The sequence below is a fragment of the Hemicordylus capensis genome, chromosome 12 (genome assembly GCF_027244095.1).
Source record: "Hemicordylus capensis ecotype Gifberg chromosome 12, rHemCap1.1.pri, whole genome shotgun sequence".
NCBI lineage: Eukaryota > Metazoa > Chordata > Lepidosauria > Squamata > Cordylidae > Hemicordylus > Hemicordylus capensis.
This window is the reverse complement of record NC_069668.1, coordinates 3,415,592-3,441,849: the sequence shown is the minus strand read 5'-3', so window position 1 is coordinate 3,441,849 and position 26,258 is coordinate 3,415,592. Positions and strand designations below refer to the sequence as shown.

Below are 26,258 nucleotides of genomic sequence, written 5' to 3'. Positions count from 1 at the left end.
GGCTCTACCTCCCTCGCAGCTCAGGTGGAAGAGGAATGCTGCAAGTCCATCAGTAGAGGAGGAGAAAAGAGGCCTTGAAGAATATATAAAGGACAGTGAAGAAGATGCACTTAAAATGGTCAAGAACGAGAAACTATTCAACACCAATGAAAGAAAGCAGGCCTACAAGAAAGAACCGAGCAGAAAAATGGAGAAATAAGCCCCTGCATGGTCAATATATTTGCACAATATTTGCAACTAGTAATTTTTAGCCCGTTGTAATAACGGGCGCTAGCCTTAAGGGGAGCTACTGCCACCTCTTGCTGAGGCCGCGGCCGCCATCGGGGCTAGTCGCCCCGCCACCGCCTCACCCGCACTCTCGGTGGCGTCGCAGCCGCCGCCAACGGGGCCAGTCGCCCCACCGCGGCCACAACTACCTTTGGCCGAGGCCGCGGCTCCGCCGCCGCCTCGGCCACACTCTCCTCCTGCCGTTGGCGGCGGCCGCTTCTCCTTGGCCCGCCGCTTCTGCTCCTCCCGGCCCTCTCGCCGTAACGGCGGCGGCCGCCATCGGAGCCAGTCGCTCCGCCGCGGCCACCGCCTGGTCCAACATGGCCGCCCGTCTCTGGGCGGCCGTATCTTTTTCGCCCGATCTGGGCATGCGCGGAGCGCATGCCCAGATCGGGCGAAAAAGACACGGGCGGCACGGACGCACGCCCAAGGCTTTTATGGGTAAGGATATTTGCACAATATAAGTGGAAAATCAGACATCACCAAGACCTGGCAATGGCTTAAGAATGGCAACTTGAAGAAAGAAACAGAGGGTTTAATACTGGCTGCACAAGAACAGGCACTAAGAACAAATGCAATAAGAGCAAAAATAGAAAAATCCACAACAAACAGCAAGTGCTGCCTTTGTAAAGAAGCAGATGAAACAGTGGACCACCTGATCAGCTGTTGTAAGAAGATAGCACAGACTGACAACAAACAAAGGCATGACAAGGTAGCAGGAATGATACACTGGAACATCTGCAAAAAATACAAGCTACCTGTAGCCAAGAATTGGTGGGACCATAAAATTGAAAAAGTTGAAGAAAATGAAGATGTAAAAATATTATGGGACTTCCGACTACATACAGACAAACATCTGCCACACAATACACCAGATATAACTGTAGTCGAGAAGAAAGAAAAACAAGTCAAAATAATCGACATAGCAATACCAGGGGATAGCAGAATAGAAGAAAAAGAAATAGAAAAAATCACCAAATACAAAGATCTACAAATTGAAATTGAAAGGCTGTGGCAGAAAAAGACCAAAATCATCCCAGTGGTCATTGGCGCCCTGGGTTCAGTTCCAAAAGACCTTGAAGAGCACCTCAACACCATCGGGGCCACAGAAATCACCATCAGCCAATTTCAAAAAGCAGCTTTACTGGGAACAGCCTATTTTCTGCGACGATATCTATAACAATTGACAATAAAATTCTGGCATCCCAGGTCCTTGGGAAGGACTCGATGTCTGGATAAAACAAACCAGTCAATAACACCTGTCTGACTGTGTAAACAAGAAATAATAATAATGTGTACAGTGGGGAAGCACCATCCTCCTAGTCAGGAGGAGAGTGGGTCTCCTGGTACCAAGCATGAATTGTCCCCTTTCCTAAGCAGGGTCCACCTTGGTTTGCATTTGGATGGAAACTATATGTGAGCACTATAAGAAATTCTCTTGAGGGGAGGGGGCTATAGCTCAATGATAAATCACGTGCTTGCATGTGGAAGGTCCCAGGTTCACTTTTGGCATCTCCAGGTAGGGTTGGGAGAGACTCCTGCCTCCAACCTTGGAGAGCTGCTTCCGGTCAGTGTAGACAGTGCTGAGCTAGATGGACCAGGGGTCTGACTCGGTATGTGGCAGCTTCCTAGGTTCCATTGCGTGGGTGCTTGTATGAGCCGGCTGGGCTGGTCTGATCTCCTTTTTCCTCCCACCAGTGGAGAACCCCTCGCACTGCGACTTTGTCAAGCTGCGCACCATGTTGGTGAGGACCCACATGCAGGACCTGAAGGATGTGACACGGGAGACGCACTACGAGAACTACCGGGCGCAGTGCATCCAGAGCATGACCCGCATGGTCGTGAAGGAGCGGAATTGCAAGTGAGTCAGGTGCAGTGGGGCACGGCGGTGGGACTGGGGTGGGGGCGTGGAGGGAGGGTCCGCTCTCGCGATTGTGGCTGGTGAGGGGTGGAAGATGTAGGGATGGATGAATGGCAAAAGGCAGAATGGCCGCTAGTATACATCGGTTCCTTCCAAACAGCCATAGGAATACATGAGTCATCCCGTGGAACCATGGTTTATTTCAGTGACCCATGGTTTATTTCATCACATAGAACCACAGTATATTTCAATGAACCATGGTTTATTTCACCACACAGAACCATGGTTTATTTCAGTGAACCATGGCTTACTTTACCACACAGAACCATGGTTTATTTCAGTTAATCACGGTGTATTTCATCACCTCAGCCATTTTTTAGAAGGGCGATTTAGAAATCGAATACATAAATCAATTAAATAGAACCATAGCGCATTTCCGTGAACCAGGGTTTATTTCATCGCACAGAACCATGGCTTATTTCAGTGAACCATGGTTTACTTTACCACACAGAACCATGGTTTATTTCACTTAATCACGGTGTATTTCATCGCCTCAGCCATTTTTTAGAAGGGCGATTTAGAAATCGAATACATAAATTAAATAGAACCATAGCTCATTTCCGTGAACCAGGGTTTATTTCATCGCACAGAACCATGGCTTATTTCAGTGAACCATGTTTATTTCAGTGATCTTGGCTGGTTTTCAAGTGGGAGCCATTCTGGCCAATAAACTTCAGGGTGAGAGCCGTTTCCCACCATGCTGACATCCGCACAGGACTGTGCGGTTCTCAGTGCTGGGAGGGCCCTTCAAGAGAGACAGGGCCCTAAAAAAAAGAACCCCTCTCAGAAGCTCACACAGGCCAAATAGACAATGTGTCAGGGGCTGTGGGTGAGGGTTGATGGAGGCCGTCACTGGCCCCAGAGCCTTACAGTGAAGCACACGGGTTTCTTTCCCCTAACTGTGGTTTGTCTGCCTGAACCTGTGCCGGCCAACAAACTGTGGTTTGTTTCGGACACAGCAGCCAAGACGTGTTAATTCCAGGGTGCACAACAACTTTGTCCCACCCCCCCACCAGCTGTTGGACTACAATGCCCATCATCCCCGGCCCCTGTGGCTGGGGACGGTGGGAGCTGGAATCCAACCACAGCTGGCGGGCTGAACGCAGGCACCCCGGGTTAGTTCAAGCCGGGAGTTTCTGGCAGGCTGAGAGGTCAGCAGTGGGAGGAGAACAGTTTGGGGCAGGAAACTGACAGCAGAAAAGGACCACGCTCGAGCTACCAGGGAGAGTTGTGAGGGCTCTGGGAGGAAAGCACATGTCCCTTTGGAAGGAACTTGTGTGCTCTTGATAGCCATTTTCCAGTCCCTTGGGGTCTGCACCAAGGACACCCAGCAAGCTGAAATGCAAGCAGAAAGGTATGCAATCTGGGACTGAATGCCCCCTGCTGCCCGCTGCTGCCCCCCCAATAACAGTGTTATCACCTCCCCTCAAACACAGGCATAAGGACAAGAGGCGGTCACTTAACTATCCCCAGCTGGGGTGAAGGGGCCAAGGTGTGTGTGCGCGTCTGAGAATCGGAGAACGTTCTGCTGGAAGGTTAGCCCTGGCCGGAACGCCCAGATTCTTTTTTTTTTTTTAAAGAAAGAAAGAAAAAAGACTCAACCATTTTAGAGCTGGACCCCGCTGCTGGCTACAGGTGAATGAAGAGAAGTGTTTTATAACAAAGACGGGGCGCCATTTTGCAACCGGAATAAATTATGCGGCTTTGAAACCTACCGGCATGCATTTTTTCCGTGCGCCTTAGGAACGGACCGGGGTCATTGCCTTGCTGGCTTAGTGGAAAGGTGACTCACTGATTTATTTCGGAACAGAAATATCTGCTGGCCAGGGCCATTGCTGGCTACTTAACTGATCTGGAGCCCGGGCCCACAACCTCCACACTTTGATAATTAAACTCAACCATAGCCCCCCCACAGGAATAATCATGTAGGTCACCCCCTAATGATTCCCTTGCGGGAGGCTTTTTGTCCATTATTTAAGACCCCTTGTACTCCAGAGAGGGCTGGCGTTGGTTCATTCAGGGCCATGCCTCCCTCTCCTGCTCGGGGACTCCCACAATCCCTGGCTATTGGCCACTGTGGCTGGGGGTGATGGGATTTGTAGTCCCAAACCAGGGCCACTGTGGGAAACAGGATGCGGGATCAGAGAGACCTTGCTTCAGCAAGGATCTTCGTAGGTTCTTCGGGATATCTAAGCTCATAGGAACATAGGAAGCTGCCATATACTGAGTCAGACCCTTGGTCCATCTAGCTCAGTATTGTCTGCACAGACTGGCAGCAGCTTCTCCAAGGTTGCAGGCAGGAATCTCTCTCAGCCCTATCTTGGAGATGCTGCCAGGGAGGGAACTGGGAACCTAGATGCTCTTCCCAAAGTGGCTCCATCCCCTGAGGAGAATATAATCTTGCAGTGCTCACACATCAAGTCTCCCATTCATATGCAACAAGGGCAGACCCTGCTTAGCTAAGGGGACAAGCCATGCTTGCTACCACCAGACCAGCTCTCCTCTCCCACTTCTAGTCTTCTCACACTTCTAGTCTTTGCTTGTGCCGCAAGCAAAGCAGTGCCCGTTCCTCTCCCTGTCCCAGGCCCCTTTTCATTTTCAGTGGGCTCCTGTGCTCCAGAAAGGGCATTTTTTGAGCAAGGCTTAACAGGAACTTCAGATTTCAGCGCCCAGGAGGGGTGTGGATGCGTAGAGAGGTGTGCACCACATTCTGCAAAGCGTCTTCCGGCCTGGGCCTCCCCTTGGTTTCCCTTCCAACGTCCTCCTGCTTTCCCCAAGCTTCTAGTCCTCTCTGAGCCGAGGGGGGAACCATGCCGTCCCACTTCGCAAAGCCCTTGGCAGCCCTTAATTGCTTCCTAACATCGAGCCCAGGGCTTCAGCGGGGATTTCGGTCCAGCCCCCTGGCTGCTGGTTCTCCTTTGGAGAGGCAGAGATCTGGTCCAAAGTCTGACCCAATCAGTACAGCTGGTCTGAAGACCCTCTAGGATAAGGGAGGGGTGGCAATGAGTGACCTAAGCCGTTTATTTATTTATGTAAAATATTTTTACCTCACCCCTCCAGTGCAATACAGCTCGGAGCAGCTTCCAACACAGACACAGATACAGGTGATAAAATACTTCTTCTTCTTATTTTTTTAAAATCAGATTAAAAACAATGATTAGGTTCAAATTAAAACGGAAAATTATAAAAAGCTAAAGAAGCTAAAGAACCCTACCGGATATAACAGAATAATAATATTAAAAAGCCTCCTTTAAAAGGTGTGTTTTAAGATGTTTTTTAAAAACCCTGAGGATGGGGGGGTGCATGGCGGAGCTCTTCAGGGAGGGCATTCCAAAGCTGAGGGGCCACGACTGAAAAGGCCCCGTCTCTCATCCCCGCCAACCAGATCTCTGTTAGTGGCGGGGCCAGAGGCGATGAACGGAGGACCCTGGCAGGTTCATATGGGCGGATGTGGTCTGACAGGTACCCCAGGCCGAAGCCGTGTAGGAGGGGCATCGCTTCTCCTGCTCCCCCCCCCACAGTGTGAATCTAAGCTTGGTGTCTCCATTCCCTTCTTCTGCTGCACTCTTTCCTGGGGGGAAAGGAGAGACTCCTTGTCCTTGAGACTCTGCTGCAGCGACTGTTCAATGGAGTGAGCCGCCGAGGCCGGCCTCTCGCATCGGCGGAGGATTCGCAGATTTCCCCCCGGGGCACTGCCGAGCTCCTGGCTGCCACAGCTGTTTCCTGTCTGGCTTCCGTGCATCCCCCATAAAGTCTTGGTTTCCAAACTGTCGTCTTGCTCCCTTGTGTCTCGCCTTCGGGGAAAGCGGGATGGGCGGCGGTGGGCTCCCCTTCAGCGCCAGGTTAGGGGGATAGCCCAGGAAGGTGCCGGAAATTGCTGAGCAGACTCTGAAATTGTACCAAAGACCAGAATGTGTGTGCCCGGCTCATAGCCTACTATGAAAAGTCTGGAGGAGGTGGAGGATTCTGGGGTAAAGGCAGATGCAGCAGAGAAAACCCACAAGAGGGCCTCTGCTGTGGGTCAAATCCAGTCTCCTCCCAGCGTCACAACAAAAATGGCAGGTATGTCTACTAACAAATTCAGTGGGTGCACAGCCCTTTCTCCCATCTTTCAGATTGGCAATCTGCCTTTTTAGAAGCCCTAAATGGCCTATCCATTTATTTGTCCCTGTATTGTTATTTTGTAAAGTAACTTTTTTAAAAGGGCAACGTTATTCCGATGATTTGGAAGGACGTTCCTGGGGTGACATTACGGGCGCTAGTCAATCAGCACTGGGCACAGCCAGCTTCTGTTCTGCATTAGGAACATAGGAACATAGGAAGCTGCCATAAATCTCTCTCAGCCCTATCTTGGGAGATGCTGCCAGGGAGGGAACTTGCAACCTAGATGCTCTTCCCAGAGCAGCCCCATTATCCCCTGAGGGGGAATCTCTTCCAGGGCTCACACTTCTAGTCTCCCTTTCATATGCAACCAGGGCGGACCCTGCTCAGCTAAGAGGACCAGTCATGCCTGCTAACACAAGACCTGCTCTCCTCTTCGAGAACGGAAAAGAGAGACACAGTTCTGCAAGTTCCCAGCATTGTCCAAGTGTATGTGTCTGTGTATATTTGTGTGTGTGGAATATCTGGCTATTGGCTAGTACCTGGAGAGTCACCATCAATTCCCAGAACAGCTTTGCAACCATTTTCAAAATATTATGCATATATTCTTAAATGTATATATCATTTTCCAACAACCCTAACCACCTCCCAAAGTGGTTTACACAGCAAAGGCATGAGAAGATGGTTCACTGTCTTGAAAGTGCTCCCAGCCTAAAAAGAAACTATGAAAGAGAAGAACCACCAATTTTTAAAATCTGTCCACACACATATGCCACATGACTTATAGAATTACATGCAATCCTTTTGCCATGTGAAAGACAAGTGGATTTTTGCAGCTTGCCCAGAGCGGTGTACATAGTTATTTTTAGGAATGTGCATGGCTCCGAACCGGTCCGGTTTGGCACGGGGTGGGTGGGTTGTACCTTTAAGGGCGGCGGCGGGGGGGGGGGTAGTACGTGTGACGTATGCGGAGCGTGCGCGCGGTGGGTGTGCACGCGCGCCGGAACGGGCGCATGCGTGTTACTTACTTAGGCTCTGGCAGGCTAATGACGGGGGCAGGGGCAGCAGGAAGGAATGCTGCCGCCCCAGAATCTTTACCGAAAACCACAGCGCCGGAGGGGGAAGAGCGGCGGTGGGGGGAAGTACTACCCACCGCCCTTAAAGGTACAACCCCCCTCCGTGCCGAGCCGCTGGAACGGCTCGGATCCGAACTGGTTCGGAGGCCTCCAGCATGGTCTCCGAACCGGTTCGGGCACATCCCTAGTTATTTTTATCCTTGCAACAATCCTGTGAGGTAGGCTAAGCTGAGAGCTACGTGACTGGCCTGGAGTCACCCAGTGTGTTTCATGGCTGAATGGGGATTCGAACTCGGGTCTTTCCGATCGTAGTCCAGTGCTCTAGCCATTATGCTATACTGGCTCTCTTGGTTGTGGCCACACAGCTCCTAGGATTGGAAGGCCCCAAAGGACATCAAATCTAGACCCCACAACAGAGTGGGCCAACCAGACCATTGTCGGGGCTGGATCAAAGTTTCCCCGGGGATCCAATAACCTCCCTGGATTGGACAAGAGGCTTCCTGCAGTGAGTGTCTCTTACTCTGAGGCTCGTAATGCACCCTCCTCACCAGTGCCCAGAGTACTGAAAGAGCATTGAAAGGGACTCATCCTGGCCCCTCTGCAGATTGGCCCACAGAATCCAGAGGAACTGGCTCCTGGAAGGCTGGGGGAGTCTCCTCTCTACCTGGCTCCCAGGAGGTTGGAGGCGTCTCCTTGTTGCCTGGCTCCCAGGAGGCTGAAGGAGTCTTCCCACTACCCGGCTCCTGGGAGGCTGGAGGTGTCTCCTCCCTTCCTGGCTCCTGGGAGGCTGGGGGAGTCTCCTCCTGGCCTGGCTCCTGGGAGGTGTGGGGAATCTCCTCGTGACCTGGCTCCCAGGAGGTTGGAGGCGTCTCCTTGTTGCCTGGCTCCTAGGAGGCTGGGGAAGTCTTCTCGCTACCTGGCTCCTGGGAGTCTGGAAGCATCTCCTCGTTGCCTGGCTCCTGGGAGGCTGGAGGAGTCTTCTATCTACCTGGCTGCACTGGCCTGCATCTACTTATTTTTCTGGGGCAGAGCAGGGAGTCATTGAGGCTTCTTGAAACAACCAACAGAGGCCTCAGTTTGAGCTATAGGACCATGACTGCATTGCCTGACTGACATTTTGCTGTCAAGTTCCAGTCTGCTGGGTGTGGGGTAATGGGAAGTATATTTGCTGGAGTGTCCACTACCCCTTGCAGTCATCCCTATTACTATCTCCAGGAAAATCTGTCTGCTCTGACAGACTACAGCCTCAACACATCCTGAGGCGTCCTAGTAATAGAATGAATCAATCACCATGGCTTCCGCCCTCCAACTTCCCGGTTTTGTCAGTCAGCTGATCTCCGGCCTTTTAACCGAGCGATTGGCCGAAATTAAAAATGCACGCGCTTGCTGCCACCTTTTTGAGCCACATTTCTGAGATCCGGAAGGGAGTTTGAGGAAACTTCCACTGTAAGAATCCAGCCATCAGCTGAGGTTGGAAGGAAAGTCCACCTTTCAACAGGGGCCACGCTAGGTACTTAAAAGGCCCATGCCCAAAAACCCCCACCCCCTTTGGGGAATTAAACTCAGCCTTGCCCCCCTCAAGAATAATTGCACATATTTTTGAAAGTCTATAGTTCCGCTCCTATGAAGCTGGAAGCAGGTGGAAGGTAGATGTTCTTAGATTTCGGGCTCTGAGCCATTCGTTGGGACCTAATGACACCCCTGTCTTTCTGTATTTCCTTTTTCACTCCCAAGTTGACAGTATCACATCAGAACCAAAATGGATAAAAATACACCGCCTAATAAAGGTGATTCAGATCACACTACCAGCTAAAATTGTATCCCTTTCCCCAAATTTCCCTTGATATTTTCCTAATATCCAATGATGAAATATCCGGGGTTGGTTTCAAGAGTCATCAGGAAATTGACGCTCAGGCCTGGAGATGGTGCTCAGCCTTAGCTGTCAGTCATTATGTTACATACATTTGCCCGAGACTGTTCGGCTTGCGGCAATGACACTGTGACACGGCCGTCTCCAACATGGAGTTGTGGTGATAGCTGTAGACGTCCAGCTTGACCTAGGGATGCTGAGCACCCTGGCTGTGTTTCAAGAGCAGTGTCAGGATGCTCCTTAGCAAGAACACAAGAATGACCTTCATGGATCGGACCGATGCGAGGAGCAAGGCCTTCTGCTTTGCAAGAGCCCCCAGGAAAGTACAGGATGCACTTCGCCACTCCGATCCTCTGTTGAGACACAGGAATCTCTAGAAGCCCTACTTACTTAGGTAAGCTTTGAGGGGAGGGGGTTACACTCTTTAGAAGAGGTGCTTTTCATAGAAGTAGCTGCTGGACATCTTCCGATACGTTATTCATTTGAATGGCCGATTCGTAGTGAATCGTCTCGATGATGGCCTCCAAAGCTGTTGATAGTCTCGGTGACGTAGTGGATCATCTTGATTCGTAGTGGATCGGTCCCTAGATGCTTTTCATAGAAGTAGCAGCTGGTCTTGTCTTCGCATACGTTATTCATTTTCACGTAACGATTCGCGGGGGATCGTCTCGATGACAGCCTTCTAAAAGCTATTTTGAGCAATGTGAAGAACCGGATGAAAAGATTTGAAATAGATACATTTATGGGTTTGGGGTTTTTTTTGGTTGTTTTTAAAATGAAAACCAAAATGCAGTAGTCCAGGTGGGCAGATGGGTATACTTTGTGAGGTGTGGGACATAAGGCATTTTCTGCAAATCTACCTTCTGGTTATGCCTTGATGCTTTTTCTTCCTCTTTCTGTTTTAACTTTGTAAAAAAAAAAAAAAAACATTAGCAAGCTAACGAGGGAAAGTGGAACAGATTTTCCCATCCCTGCCATTCCTCCAGTGCAAGATTCGGAGACGGAGAAGTTGATACGGGAGAAAGATGAGGAGGTGAGTGCTGGGAAACCAAAGTAGGAGAAATTCGGTGGGACCAGCAAGTAGTAAGGCAGTTTCATACATTCAAAGAGTTTCTGGCCCCACCAAATCTCTCCCACCCAAATCTCTCCCACCCAAATCTCTCTTATATTGACCCTTAATGTCAATATATATGCCCCCCTCTCTCTTGCATGTAGTTAAAATAGAATTTTAGAGTTGGAAGGGACCTTGGAGGCCATCTAGTCTATCCCTTGCTAAGTCCAGGAAGCTGCTACTCCAACTCGGGAAGATGGCCATCCAGCCTTAGTCGAAAACGTCCAGCGAAGGAGAGCATGAGGCAGGCTGTTCCACTGTCTCATTGGGGAGGATCATATCAAGATGCACCACAGGGCCCAGATTTCAAAAACCCATTCCAGGTTCCAAGAGCACAATACTCTTGCTTGTATAAACAGAGGCCTGGAACAAGGGAACTCTCACTTCCGGTGTTTTTTTAAATTTTACATTTCTATCCTGCTCTTCCTCTGAGGAGCTCAGAGACATGCTTATTTTTTATCCTCACAACAATCCTGTGAGGTAGGTTAGGCTGAGAGAGACATGACTGGCCCAGAGTCACCCAGTGGGTTTCAGGGTTGAATGGAGATTCAAACTCGGGTCTTCCTGGTCCTAGTCCAACTCTCTAACCACTATGCTATGCTGGCTCTTTTTCCTCTTGTTCCAGTTGCGACGGATGCAGGACATGCTGCAGAAGCTCCAGAAGCAGATGAAGGACTCCCAATAGCCACCCCGCCACGTTCCCCGAGTCCCTCGGAGACACGGAATGTTTACATCTCACCCGGTCCATCTGCCCATGCTCTGACACCAACTCCTCCTTCCACACCCTTCACCTTAAGCCAAGAAGACATCCTTGCAACAATCGCCTTATAACGAAACCTCACCGTGCTTGTTGGCCAGCGTCTCCAAAGACACTAGAAATCCCCAGAGAGTCTGCCTTGCACCCGGCCACAGGTGAGAATCCCACCCTGCCGTAGCCCTGAGCTTCCCGCGGTCATCCCTGTGATGGATTTCCACCACATACAGCTCTTGAGGTGATCGATGCCATGGGGCTGGACTGAGAGGAGGTCTTCAGTTGGCCTCGTCTTAACGTTTGTCCCAGAGATCGTGGCAGATCTCACCATGCCTGCCTGCCCGCCCGCCCAACAAGGTCATAAGAACAGCCGTGCAGAAGGTGCAGAAGAGGGCCACCAAGATGATAAGAACATAACATAAGCACAGCCCTGCCAGATCAGGCCCAGGAAGGTCTATCTAGTCCTGCATCCTGTTTCACACAGTGGCCCACCAGATGCCGCTGGGAGCCTACAGGCAGGAGCTGAAAGGGGCCTGCCCTCTCTCCTGCTGTTACTCCCCTGCAACTGGGACTCAGAGGCATCCTGCCTCTGCGACTGGAGGTGGCCTGTAGTCCTCCGACTCGTAGCCGTTGATAGACCTCTCCTCCATGAAGTGATCCACACCCCTCTTCAAGCCATCCAGGTTGTTGGCTGTCACCACATCTTGTGGCAGAGAGTTCCACAAGTTGATGTGGGACGCTGTGTGAAACAGTACCTCCGTTTGCTGGCTCTAAATTTCCTGGCCATCAATTTCACGGGATGACCCCTGGTTCTCATGTGACGTGAGAGGTCATATACATATATTTTAAGAAGGACTCCGGTGGGAGACGGCACATGGCCAAATTGGGACGCATTGGCGGGCGGGCCAGATCTGGGGCCTGCGACATCTCCCAGAGGTCCAGAAACCTGTGCTATACCCAGTTCTCTTTGGAGGTTGCTTCTGCTACTGCATGGCGCTGCTGCCCTCTCTCAGGGTCATGCTTCTGGGCCCACCGAGGCCTCCATTGCCTGCTTTTCCAGATTTGCATGCTGCAATAAGCCGATTCGCAGAACGATACACATTGTGCAGAAAGGGTAGCTGAGATCTATTCAGGGGAGGCAGAGAAGAGCTGTCACTATCCCATGAACCAGACCCACAAATGTTGGCCCATCTCAGGGGGCAAATGCTCAACCTGATTTCTGGCAACGTCTAACCCTCTAGAGACAGAAAAGAGGTGATAACACTGTTGCTTTCTGGGTGTTACTGCCCCTTCTTTATCCCAGCCGCCAAACCATTAGGGTCAATTTTTTAGTCATTTTTTGCATGGAGGAATGGGTTTAATTCCTGGGCAGTTCACAACAACAGTAAAAAACATTCAATTTAAAAAACACATAACAGGACAAATTACAACACACACACAATACGATACGATACAAAACATTTTAAAAACTTTTTTTTAACATCAATTTTAAAAAGTCTGCTTGAGAGTCAGGGTTCATGTAACAATGGACAAATTGTACTTTCTCCGTAGAGGAATCTTTGGGGACATTCATGCCCTATTATCCCCTTCCTCGGACAACATTGATGATATTTTCTTGTCGTTTTTGTGTGTTTTTAAAAGCTTTTAAAACCCCATCGCAAATGTGGCGGCCGTAGACCCGACGGTCAGGGCAGGCCAAGTGTGGGAACCCACAGAAAGAGGATCTTGTCCAAAATCACCGTGAGTATTTGACCCCCAGATGGTACCCACCACCTGAGCTGGCTTCATGGGCTTGTGGGGAAAGACCAGAGTGGCGGGCTCCAAGCCTTCACGGAATGTGCCTCTTCTCTCAGTGTGGAAGATCCTGGAGAACTTATGGGCACATCCTCATGACCGTTGCCTTTTCTACTGGTTTGGTGATGGTACATACAGCCCAAGTCAGAGCAGACAATACTGAGCTAGATGAACCGATGTTCCAACTCGATGTTCCGACTCGATGTCCCGACTCGTTATAAGGCAGCTCCCTGTGTTTTGGAGTATGCTATATTTTCTCACATGTGTGTCTGGCACAGAAAAGTGGGCGGTTTGTCCTCTGGTCTTCCCTGTCAGCCACGGAGGCAGCGAGAGTGGGTGAAAGCCCCAATCAGGTTTAGATGGCACAGATTTGCCTCCAGAGAGACAGGCAGTCTTTGGTCTAACCACAGAAGAGATATGTTGACATGGATGAGATCAAAGCTCTCTGTTGACAGCGGCCCATTGGAAGCCTCAGGGGAGCTCCCAGGCAGAGCATGTGTTGCTAGTATTGCGTTAGCAGTGTGGTAGCCTGCATCTGCACATGGAGGTTCTATTTCTAGTTATTGTAGCTAATGGTCATGGGTGGATTTTATCGTGTCTAATCCTTTTTTTAAAAGGCTGCTAATGCTGGCGGCTGTTCCTTCTGGTACCAAATTCAGATTCAAGCAAAATTTAGTCTGGGAAGCAGGGCATGATTCAGATCCTTCTCCGAAAGCATCCAGAACCAGAAAAATATGTCCAGCTCCTGAACTAGCATTGTGCTGTTACATGCTGAGACCTTTGCAGACTGAGCATCTACCACCCCCTGAATGCATTAGCCCTTTCGGCATCCCAGTACCTTATGTGCAAAGTAGGGCAGGGTTGCCAACTGACCCCAAGCCCCACTCTGGCCTACTCTTGTGCCTTTTAGTCTTTGGAGATGCAGAAATCTTTAGGTGGAGCTTTTCACAACACAGAGATAACTGTTCCCACCTGCTGATATCTGCAAGTCAAGCGGCTGTTGAAGGCACAGGTGCAGGGACTGGTGGAAAAGTTGGCAACCCCAGCAGAGTTTTGGCTTTTTAAAAAACAACCCCTCCCTCTCTATTCTTGCTTTCTAGGTTGGCTATTGCCTTCATATTCCTTTATTTATCATTTGATATATTTATTATTAATTATTTAGATTATTTTTATTATTACCTTTGGGCACACAGCGGGACATTTGCAGACAACACACCTACTTTCCCCCCCAGATTTGTTCCCACTCTGGTATACAAGCAAAAATGACTGTCTTCGTAATTAATATGTGTATGATCCCTTTGAGTATATTTGAGATCATCTGGATTTCAGATAATCACCATTCTTACCCGTGAACAGGGCTGTATTTGAGAGCCAAGCATGCACAGAATGTGGCATTTGGCCTAGAATCCAGTCACCTGAGAATCTCAACTTGCATTTTTAAAAAATCAGAGTTTCTAGCCCTCATGGTTATAAGATTTCAGGTGCTGTGGGGGTGTGTGGCTTCAGTGCCCTCTCCCTCTTGATGAGAATAATTGATGCAAGATAGCAGAATAATAATAATAATAATAATAATAATAATAATAATAATAATAATAATAATTCAATTTCTATATCGCCCTTCCAAAAATGGCTCAGGGCGGTTTACAAAGAGAAATAACAAATAACATGGCTCCCTGTCCCCAAAGGGCTCACATTCTAAAAAGAAACATAAGACACACACCAGCAACAGTCACTGGAAGTACTGTGCTAGGGGTGGATAGGGCCAGTTACTCTCCCCCTGCTAAATAAAGAGAATGACCACGGTAAAAGGTGCCTCTTTGCCCAGTTAGCAGGGGAAATACATTGTGCCCCAAGGATTCGTTCCACTTTGCTTGATTTTATGGCCCAGAATATTGATTTTTGCTGCAGTATACAGTCCTGCCTCCGTGGGTGGGCTTTATTTTTACCCACACATGACTGAAATCTGTGGGAAGTGATCTTCAGTCTCTCTCTCTCAAAAGCGGAGGCTTTAGCAGGCCTGAGCAGAAACATGGCTTCTCGAAGCACAGACTGAAATCGTATCGGCCTTTCCTGCTGCAGCATCACGCCGCTGCCTCGTTTTCCATTCGCCCCAGCCTGCAGCCAACGAGGGACGTCTTTGTCTAGCCTGGATACTTTTGCCCCCTGCTTTTGACAAATTCTGGGTTCATCATCATTTTGGAAAGGGTTCTCACCTCACGGCAAGCAGCCTGTTTGCCACAAGTGGAAGGAAAGCGTGGCAGAAAGGAGGTGTGCAGAGTGGTTATGGGGACCAGTTCATAGCCTGCTGAAGCATGTAGGCAGGGCTTCCTGCAGAAGCTTGTAGGCAGGGCTTCCTGCAGAAGTGAAATCTGAGACTTTTGAGATGAATGATTGTACATACATGATATTGTAAGGTTTTTTTGGGGGGTGTCTTAGCTCGGGACAATCAGGGCAGAGAAGGGTGACCAGGGTATTAATTGAAAAGTGTGTGTGTAGACAGCAGCTCAGTACCAGCACTGGATAGGGACCACATGGAGAAACTAATGGGTTGGAGTTCTCCACAGATCTGAGCACCTTAGCGAAACTGGCCCCAGAGATACAGGCCGTGCTGGGTATTCTGGGATGCATTTCCAAGAAGGCCCCCCAAGTAGGTGTGTTCCCTCAAACCAGTTTCAAAGATTGGGGGTGGGGAGGGGGGGAGATGGGAGAGGGATCCCAAAGAAGGTTGCCATCTTTATTTTCCTTTCCCCAAAGCTTGCTATTTTTCTTACCAGAAACAAATCCTATCTTTGCACGGTTGTCAAAATAATAATAATAATAATGTATTTATTTAAAGGCTGTACAGATTATAGGTTTCTACATTCAGCTAGTTCCAGTGGGAATATTTTTTTTACCCTGCCAATAAACTTAGCTGATTTCAGTGAGTGTGGCTGGACTCCCGTTTTTTGTCTGTCCGGAACCCAGAAGCGGCAATGCAAAATGCCGGTTTATTTTCATGCCTGTCTGCAGGTCAAGGGTGCAAGAGGATTTGAGCTGTCCCTGTGGGATTAGATCTCGGTGGGTCTATCTAGCCCAGAGTCCTGCTTCCCACAGTGGTCAAGTAGATGCATTCAGAAGCCCACAAGGCAGAAGACAGCAAGAGCCCTCCCCCTGCTGTTGCTCTGCAGTAAAGTGTACTCACAGGTAGACTGCCCTTGAACATGAAGGTTCCATAGAGCCATCATGGCGAATAGCTATTAGCAGACAGGACTGCCGCTCAGCGGCAGAGCTGAGCATCCCAGCCTCACTCCTTGGCAGCATCTCCAGGTGGGGCTGGGAGAGATTCCTGTCTGAAACTTTGGAGAGCCGCTGCCAGTCAGTGTAGGCAGTACTGAACTAGATGGACCAATGGTTTGGCTTGGTATAATGCAGCTTCCTATGTTCCTAGAACACTGCTCCCTACATTGGACTTCTCTTTTAAAGCCATCAAAGCCAGTAAACACCCTCACATCTTGTGGCACTGAGTTCCACGGGTTAATAGTGCTTTACGGTAGGGTGGCTCTTCCACAGTTCACAGCCCTGGCCTGCTTTTACCCTCTGAGCTGGTCATCACCACCGAAGGATGCAAAGCCAGAGGAAAAGGGAGAAAGCCAATAGCTTAACTGTTTTTGCCATTTGTACACTCGGAGATCGGGTCTGAGCCTCTCTCCCCTCAGTCATGTGGCCATCTGTCTCACCCCAATGCAGCCACCTGACCTCTGTGGGGCTGAAGTGCAGACCCCACCGGGCACCCGCCCAGATGAGTAAGAATCCCTTGCCTAAAGGCCCTCTGCACGTGTACAGGGTTATATCATTCTTAGGTCTTTAAAAAAAAACACCTTTGTTCTCCTAGGATAAAGGGACTCCACATATGCTCAGAGACAATCAGCCCAAGGTGCAAGAACTTACGGAAAGGGAAGCTAGCAATCCTAGACCAGGCTCAGAACTTTGGTTCGCAGTTCCAGAGGTGCAGAGAAGGCAGGTCAGAAGCTGATGTAAGTAGAACACAAACCAGACCCATCAGGTCAGGGGGGGGGGATGCTGTTTACGGTCCAAAATCAGATTGAGAGCCAGATTAGGTTACTCAGTAGTACTAAGGAGTTACTCTCAAGCAGATCTGCTCAACTTTGCCCCCACCCCAGCTGTTTTTGGACTACAACTCCCATCATCCTCAGCCACAATGGCCGATAGCCAGGGATTATGGGAGTTGTAGGCCAACATCTGCAGGAGGGCCAAAATTGAGAAGCCCTGCTCTAAAGGATTGTTTAATTTCTATAGGAATACTCTGGAGTAATTTTGTTTATATGGAGTCTAATTTGGCTTAGATTATTTATTTGCTATGTTTTTGCCCTCCTTTCCCTTCAAGGATCCCAGAGCAGAGTACATGGTTATATTTATCCTCACAACAACCCCGGGAGGTCGGTTAGAGAAGCAACTGGCCCAGAACCACCCAGTGAGTTTCATGGCTGAATCGGGATTTGAATCCAGGTCTCCCTGGGAGTTATTCATGCTGTGGGGTAAAAGTTGAGCGAAGCTGCTTTGAATTACACTCGTGGCATTGAGGGAAGCAGCCCCTCCCCTCTGCTCTTGGGGTTTTTTGGGGGTGCAGGTTCACATTGCATGCTTCCATGTTTTCCTTCCAGTCAATGGGAGGAGAGAGAGAGAGCGATTTCTAAAGCCTATATCTGCGTTTCTCAAGAGAGTACCCCTCTTATGTTAATGATTCTACATCAGAGAATCCAGGGCGTTTCCAGAAAAATTCGCTTAAAACCTGCATTTAAAAAACCCAGAAATACCTCGAGATAAGCTAGAATCTGGAAGACCAAGCCCGATTTGTGTGTGGTGTGCTTCCAAGGATCTTGATGGGATCTTCGGGGTACGTTTGGCTGGTGTGTGAACGCACACACTCTCTTCCGGAGCAGATTCGGGGGTAGCAGCCCGGTCTGTGAAGCCTGCTGGCCGTAGTCCAATACTCTAGCTCAGAGTTTCTTCACCTTGGGCCCCCAGATGTTGTTGGACTAAAAGTCCCATCATCCTCAGCCACAAAGGCCATGCCCAGGGATGATGGGAGTTGTAGTCCAACAACATCTGGGGGCCCAAGGTTAAGAAACCCTGCTCTAGCTACTAAGCCATACTGTTCCCATCAGATTTCCCTCCACGTGTGTGAGAAGTTCCGTCTTGAAGAAGACTTCTCTCCAGATCTATGGTAAGGTGACCTGAATAAATATAATGTCTCAAATAAAAAACGCAAGCTAAAAGTGGTCCCATCCCTCACCACAAAGCAGCCGTGGAGTTTTCCAGCTTGGATGTATCTTGGTCGGAGTCAAGCAGTGCTTCGCACAGAGCATGCATGAGATGCTAGAAAGGAAGAACAATGCATTTCCTGCTTGGAGAAGAGGCTCCACGCAAGATGCATTTCAAAGCCATCACGCAGTATCTGCTGAAGAGCAGGGAGGCCAAGTTCAATTCCCCTCCACTGATTGCGTGGCGTTGGGCCAACCTCAAAGGGTTGTCATGACAAGAAAGTGGAAGGGAAGGCAATAGAACTCAAGCCAGAGGAAGGAGGGGACAGGAATAATGGGGTTTTATTCTTCAAGCTGAGAAATTGCCCACTCTTTCTGCTCAAGCCCTCCTTGCCTCTGCATTCCATTTGCTCCGCCCACCTTGTTGTCTGTTAATTGCCCTCTGAGTCCACAAACATTCCGCCCCATTGCCCCTACAAGCACCTTTTAAAGCTGTGCTTGTCTCTTATCCAGCAGCAAGAAAGCAACTGTCCCAATCCAGCCCCAGCACAGCTTCCAGCCTCCCCCTTCCATTTCTTTTTAGATTGTGAGCCCTTTGAGGACAAGTGGCCATTCAAATTAGTTGCCACATAATATGCAAATTAGGCCACCCGGATTTGGGAAGCTTGAATAGTGCAATCGTCCTACAGAGGCCCTTTCCCAAGGAGACCGCCAGCAACCAGAGTGTAGGGTGGAAGGACATTATTTTATTCATGTGGCGTGATTTTGGTTTACATCACCCGTCTCGCAACATCTCCTTCCCACCTCCAGAGACGGCATCGCGTTTCCCGTCTTCCCGGTCAAAGTGCATCGGAGATGCTTCACAGTCATGCCCGCCCCACCCCCAATCGTAATACTTCCCTGTAAGCAGAACTGAGGCCGAGTGAGAACGTGGTAACGCTCGAAAGTGCGGAGGCTGCCTGTATGAAAAAATAATACAAACTCTTCTCTTCAAGTATGTTACGGGGGGGGGGATCAACCGGGACGCGTGGGAGGGCGGCGGGAGGCTCCGCCCGCAGCCGAGGATGTGTGCGGAAGATCCCCGGGCCGTGCCGAGGAATTGCCCAGCTCGGGGAAACTCCTTGAATGCTGGGTATCACCTACAGTGCCCAAGGAGGGACAAAGCACCAAAAGGGACGGAATGGATGGGGGAAAGAAATGTGAGACGGAGGCACGGACCCCCGTTTGGGCCTACCTTCCAAGAAGAGGCTCCCGGAGGAAGGCCCAGAATCCTCAGCACACAACAACAGCAACGACAACAACAGGATGCTACAAATGGCCCAGAGAGGTGACTGCAGGCACAAACTCAGAAGCCAGAACAGCCCAGGACATTGACAGGGTGGGGGGGTGGGGTTGGAAGATACAAGCGACTTTAGGACACACGGAGGAAGGGGATGCTGTGGCGGCATGTGCCTTCTGCAGGAGCCCCGCGGAGGGAAAGGGGAGCTGTGCGTGTCAGTGCTGTGCGGACTGGCCCCTCTGCTAAGCAGGGTTGGCCTTGGTTTGCATTTGGATGGGTGACCACATGTGAGCACTGTAAGAGAGCCCCATTAGGGGATGGGGCCGTAGCTCAGTGGAAAAGCATCTGCTTGGCATGCAAAAGGTCCCAGGATCAGGCCCATCAACAGGACTCCCGCCTCAAACTGTGGAGTGCTGCTGCCAGCCAGTGTCGACAGCCCCGAGCTCGATGCCCCATTGGCGTGACTCAGCGGAAGGCAGCGTCTAATATTCCGACGGGCACTTCAGAGCTGGGGGGCTCACGCCTGTGCTTTGGCGGTGGGCCAGATCAGCCTCCCTCCTGCCTTCCACAGCACTCGGGCATCCACGATCTCTCCACTGGTCCGAAGCACTGCATGCGGAGAGGGGCTTCGTGGAGGGTCCGACTCGCAGATGACGCCGTTCGCATCAGCCACAGAACAGAAGCAACACGGATGCTACACAAACACACACACACACACTTTTTGCCACGTGCCTCAAAAGTGTGATAAAAGACATAGATGCTGTGATGGACTGGTGCTTGCTTATACCGCCCTCTGCAGGCCATCTATGCAATATGCCATCTTTGCTAGACGTGGAACAAGCATTCACGTGTCTGTTCAGGCTTGACAAAGATTCACCTGTTTCTCCATTTCCTTTTCACTTCCCAACATTTTCCTCTTAAAAAAAAAAAAAAGACAGCACGGAATCCGACCCTCATTTATTTCAAGGGGCCCTAATTCTGAGAGGAACAGGAGCAGCATACCCATCAGTACGCAAGCATGATCACATGGACAGAAGATCTATTTAGACTTCCCCAGTCAAGCGTGCCTGGAGGAACGGCAATGAAAAATTGAATAGCCAGTCACTGTCATTCTTCCTCAGCATCTGGTAATTAGAGGTAGGCTGCCTTGGAACATGGAGGCTCATTTCCTAGCTGTCATGGCTAATATCCATGGAGCGTGCTATGGTAGGACGAACCCTGCTGGATCAGACCAAAGTCCAACAATGGGGCTGTAGCTCATCTGCTTGGGATGCAGAAGGTCCCAGGTTCACTCCCTGGCAGCATCTCCAAATATGGCTGGGGAAGTCTCCTGCCTGAAATCTTGGAGAGCTGCTGCCAGTCAGTGTTGACAAGACTGAACTGGACTGACCAGGGATCTGACACAGTATAAGGCAGCTTCCTATGTTCCTAATGTCTTGTCTCCCAGCGTGGCCAATCAGACGCCTTCAGGAAGCCCACAAAGGTTATCTTTCCTTCCAAGTATTTTTAAAAGCTACATGCGACCCAAGTTTCTAGACCTCATGGTTACAGAGCTTCCCAGACCATTCCCCTCCAATCTACGCCCTGCCCCACCAACCTTTTATGAATCCCAACTTTATAATTTCTCAGCTGCTGCTGTTTTGGTGCTACTTATAAACCCATGGTGGGGTTTGCAATCTCCCAAAATTATTCTGCGGTTCAGATTTCTAGAACTCCTGTTCTAACAACTTGGGATTTCCCCTCCACTAAAAACTGATGGTAGCCCAAAGATCTATGCAGATAAATAACTAAGGACAGAGTTCCTGGAATGTACCATTTCAGGCAGCAGGGGACAAATCACATCCTTGAATTCCTTCCAAGTCTCCCTGCCTACAGAAAGCAAACGGGTCGGTCTCTCTAACATACAGGTGTTCATTATGAAGCTGAACAAAAAAAGCTGAGCTTATCAACTGCTCTAAAAGTTTCGAGTTACAAAAGCAAGTCATCCCAGAACACACACCCCCCCCCCCGATCTGAATAGGACAGTCCATAGAACCCTGTACCACACAGTTTATATGCCGAATCAGCTGTGATTCCGCTGTTCTACTGCTAACCTGGGGTCTAAAAAGGGTCTCAAACTCCCTTGGTGGGAAAGGGGAACGGTCCGACCTTTCCTTTGCTCCGCACGGAAAACCATGCCTTGAAACTCTGGCTGGGAAACAAGGAAAGAGGAGATCATGTGCATACGCACGCACAGACAGACAAAGACAAAGGCAGACACGGGCGTGGGGAGGGGGAAACGCAGGCCATGCACGTGTGCACGGACGCCTCTCGCGGTTTCACAAACGTGACCTACATGGAGAACGGACCACAAAAATGGGGACCAGAGAACCTGGGTAAGCAGCATTGCAAGTTCATGGAAACCCAAGGCACCACTTGGAAGGAGGAGGAGGGTCTGGACAGAGCAGGGGACAAAGTGTCTGTGGTGGTGGGGGGACACCCCTGCCATGAACGCCAGTTTGAGAGCTGCGGCTGGCCAGGAACAGAAGCGGATGTGTTCAGCGGAGCGTGCGCAGGCATCAGCAACCGTGGGGTGCCGAACCGGTGCTTTGCAGGCGCCGAATCGGTGCTTCGCAGGCATCGAAGCAGCGTATCGCATTCATTTCCCCAGAGGGGTGCCCCTTTCCGTCTGCCACCGCTGCCGCGGAAGGGCTTGCATGGAGAAGGGTGCCTATTCACATGGAGTATTTACAAGGCCCCCCCAGAGGGCCACGTCCGGATGGCTGTGCATGCCAGGCACAGAACACCGCTCTCCGAACCCAACCACCCCTCCCGAAGGAGGCCGGGAGAACTGGCTCCCAGCCAAGTGGGCCTTCGTGGGGCCTCTTTGGAGCTGACCCAGAGACCAGCTCTCACAGGTGAGCTTCGTGCAGCAAGGCAGGCTTGGGGGCGGCCCGCCAGTCTCATTTGGACACTTCGGGGTGCACGGGGAGCCCACCCTCGGCCTGCCGGTGCGTCTCCCAGAAGGCCCGGTCCAGCTGCTCCAGTTGTGAGCTCAGGGGAAGCTTCAGGACGATGTGCATGTGCAAAACTTCCAGCCAATGTTCCAACCGGCTGAAGGAGGGCCTGGAAAAGAGAGGAGAACATCAGCCTTCCTGGCTCAGTCAAAATATTCATAAGAAGCTAAGAACAGCCCTGCTGGGTCAGGCCCAAGGAGGCCCATCTAGTCCAGCATCCTGTTTCACACCGTGGCCCACCAGATGCCTCCTGGGAAGCCCACAGGCAAGAGGTGTGTGCATGCCCTCTCTGCTGCTGATGCTCCCCTGCAACTGGTATTCAGAGGCATCTTGGCTCTGAGGCTGGAGGTGGCCTATAGCCCTCGGACCAGTAGCCATCGATAGCCCTGTCCTCCATGTTTGTCTAAGCACCTTTTCAAGCCATCCAAACTAGTGGCCATCACCACATCCATGGCAGAGCGTTCCATAGAGTATGCCTGGTGTGAAAAAGTCCTTCCTCTTCTCAGTCCTAAATTTCCCGGCCTTCAGTTTCATGGGGTGACTCCTGGTTCTTGTGTTGTGAGAGAGCGGGAGAAGGGTTTCTCTCTGCCCATTCTCTAGTCTCTACTCCATGCAAAGAGAGAGCGGACAGAGAGAAACCTTTCTCAATTCATTTCCCCAGTACCCAGTTTCCAACAGTGGCCAGTCAGGGGAAAGCGCCACTCCCCAGGGACGGATGGGAAATCCAAGTGGTGGCTGGCGGCTACTCATAAACGCACCACTTTCATCGGTAAAGCCCCACTTTGGGGCCTCTTCAGATTTTCCCAAGTCCGGCCCTCCAAGTTTTGCTTCTGGCAAACGGGGTGGTGCAATCAGGCCTTTTGGGATCATCCCTACATAGCAAGTCAGCTTCTTCGCCGGACTCAAAACAGGGTCTGAGGAACGCCCAGCCAGGGTGCATTCCCAACCGGCAGCCATGTGAATTCAAAATTCTGTCATTCGGTGAACATAGGAAGCTGCCATATACTGAGTCAGACTCTTGGTCCACATCTAGCTCAGTACCGTCTACACAGACTGGCAGCACCTTCTCCTAGGTTGCAGATGCCAGGGAGGGAACTTGGAACCTTCTGCATGAAAGTCTGCAGGTGCCCATTCCAGAGCGGCCCCATCCCCTCAGGGGAATCTCTTCCAGTGCTCACACATCTAGTCTCCCATCCAAATGCAAACCAGGGCAGACCCAGCTTAGCTACAGGTTGGGAAAATTCCATTCCCCAGTGCGCCTGGTGCCATGTTTGCCGCTATAGCAGGGCCTAGGAACTTTGGTGTGGCCCCGACCTCTGCGTACATCTTTCACCCATCCACTCCAGCTAGGCAGACGCCTAGGCAGACCTTTTCCCCTCCTCTTATGGGGATCTGCCCCTCCTTTGTGGGATTCCCCACCCCACCCCCAGGACTCACCGCTTCTCATGGTCCAGGTCGCAACAGCGGACGGCGGTGGGGAAGAAACTCGGGGGGCAGTTGGGAGGGCAGTAACGGTCCAGGAAGCCCCGAATGTTGAGGCCAAAGTCTAGGTTGCGAGGCAAGTAGTCGGGGTCGGCGCTGACCCTCCCGATAATCTGCGAGGAAGAGAGAAGGGAGATGTTAGGGGCCCTTGAGGATTCATCTGCAAACCTGGGACGTAAAAGACAACCGGCATGGCGTTGTGGTTAAGAGGGTTGGACTTGGACTGGAGAGCCTTGAGTTCAAATCCCCATTCAGCCATGAATCTCCTGCCCCCGCTGGGTTACTCTGGGCCAGTCATTTCTCTCTCCGCCTAATCTACTTCACAGGGTGGTTGTGAGGCTAAACTTAACTAGGTACACTGCTCTGGGCTCGCTGCAGGAAGAGCAGTATATAAATGAGAAAATAAGTAAATAAATAAAGCAACATGCCGTATTTACCTGTATCCAACCCTAGGTTTTCCTCAAGTTCTAAATAGATAGTCCTCTTGCTATCCAGTAAATACAGATATAATGTGTGCCATCGAGTTGGTGTCAACTCGTGGCGACCACAGAGCCCTGTGGTTGTCTCTGGTAGAATACAGGAGGGGTTGACCATTGCAGCCTCCCGCGCAGTATGAGACGATGCCTTCCAGCATCTTCCTATATCGCTACTGCCTGATATAGTACCAGCGGGGATTCTAACTGGCAACTTCCTTCCCCGCTGAGCCATAAGGTGGCTACAAATACAGATATAACTGCATAATAATTTTATAATCTTTAAGGGGTGTGTGTGTCATCTTACATTCTGAATCATCTTCTATTTGGGTAAATACGGTAAAAGCCACCCTTTGGATCTGCCCCATGAGCCTACCTGTCCACCTCCCTAACTGGCTAGTTCCAGATGCATCACATTCATGGCGGTCACCACACTTCTCTAGTTGAGCAACATGCTCAAAGCGCTTCTCCTATATTTTCTTGGGAATGTTCACATCAGCCCTGCGAGGTAGGCCCTCCTGTGCTGCAGGGCTGATGCAGCAGAACATGCTGGTACTTGCCTCACACAGGATGATGCCGAAGGAGAAGACGTCCACCTTCTCGTCGTAGCTCCTGCCTGCAAGAAGAGTGAGAGACCATCACCTAAACATCAGGTCTGCAAGAATACACCCAGCAAAACGTCCCCTGTCATTCTTCCCTCTGGTAGGTTCTCGCCAAAGAGGTCTATTAACATTTATTTTTAAACTTGTTGATTTAAAATATTTATACCCCATCCCTTCAGGTCATTATTGCTCGGGTCAAAATCATTAATAGAGATACACTATAAAACAACATCTAGTAACATGAATAGAAATGGACTAAAAACAAGCTTCCATTGAAACCAAATTAAAAATCACAAGTTAACAAGTTCAAACGCACCAGATATATATGCTACAGATAAGATATTAGTATTTCTCGAATAGATATGACCGGAAAAAATAATTGATCTGAATTGACGAGTCTATTCAGCTGTGAGCCATTTTTGGAAGGGCGGTATATCCATCCAATCAATCAGTCAATCAATCAATCAAATAAATATTTAGAGACGCTCTAAAGAGAAAAGTCTTCAACAGTTTCATAAAAGTGCTTACCTTGCTGCTGCTCTGGACATAGAGAGGAAGTGAGGAACCCTTCCTGGGTGGCAGCCCGGGAGCAGTAGGAAATATAAGTTTCCCCAGGGCTCCAGATGTTCTTTGGGAGCCCTGCGAAAATTCCATTTTCCAGGGCTCCTGGTGCCTAGTTGGCTGCTATAGCACTGCCTGGCACCGAGGGAAAGGGGGAAAGAGAACAGGGGAACTGAAAGAAGAACTGGAGTCTTTTGGCTAGATGCCCAAGAAGAACCCAGGGTGGCCACGCTCACCTCACATTGGAGGTGAGCATTACAGGTTGACGGGTTTCGTTCTCTGGGGCAAGGAAGAGGAGAGCTGATTTTGTGGTAGCAAGCATGACTTGTCCCCTTAGCTAAGCAGGGTCTGCCCTGGTTGCAGATGAATGGGAGACTAGAAGTGGGCCACTGTGTGAAACAGGATGCTGGACTAGATGGGCCTGATCCAGCAGGGCTGTTCTTATGTTCTAAGCGTGAGCACTGGAAGATATTCTCTTCAGGGGATGGATGGAGCCGCTCTGGGAAGAGCAGAAGGTTCCAAGTTCCCTCCCTGGCAGCATCTCCAAGAAAGGGCTGAGAGAGACTCCTGCCTGCAACCTTGGAGAATCCGCTGCCAGTCTGGGTAGACAATACTGAGCTAGATGGACCAAGGGTCTGACTCAGTATATGGCAGCTCCCTAGGTTCTAATGAAGATGAACGTCAGTGACTCTAAGAACCCTGGCCTCACCCTA

General features: G+C 50.3%; 2 protein-coding genes across 7 annotated transcripts in view; one reads left to right on the top strand and one right to left on the bottom strand.

Moving 5' to 3' along the window:
• Positions 1-25,057, top strand: part of LOC128336040 (septin-4-like) — a 49,239-nt gene extending 24,182 nt beyond the window's left edge. Inside the window, exons 10-14 of one of the 6 annotated variants that reach the window (XR_008311818.1) lie at positions 1,966-2,128; positions 10,169-10,268; positions 10,972-11,258; positions 16,763-16,904; positions 24,952-25,057. Coding sequence is in view for 4 of the 6 variants with exons in the window: in XM_053275148.1 (XP_053131123.1) it covers positions 1,966-2,128; positions 10,169-10,268; positions 10,972-11,031 (323 nt within the window). In the remaining 2 variants the exon portion in view is untranslated. Of the gene's footprint in view, positions 1-1,965; positions 2,129-3,624; positions 3,903-5,248; positions 5,293-5,771; positions 6,318-10,168; positions 10,272-10,971; positions 15,817-16,762; positions 16,905-24,951 lie in introns of those variants that run through there. The other 5 variants (XR_008311819.1, XM_053275148.1, XM_053275150.1 and 2 more) reach the window with 5 other exon arrangements.
• LIMK1 (LIM domain kinase 1) overlaps positions 18,879-26,258 on the bottom strand; it is a 49,944-nt gene continuing 42,564 nt past the window's right edge. The window contains exons 14-16 of the mRNA XM_053275147.1: positions 24,943-24,998; positions 23,865-24,022; positions 18,879-22,536 (exon numbers count right to left, since the gene is read on the bottom strand). Of these exons, the coding sequence (XP_053131122.1) occupies positions 22,374-22,536; positions 23,865-24,022; positions 24,943-24,998 (377 nt within the window). The 3' untranslated portion in view covers positions 18,879-22,373. The remainder of the gene's footprint in view (positions 22,537-23,864; positions 24,023-24,942; positions 24,999-26,258) is intronic.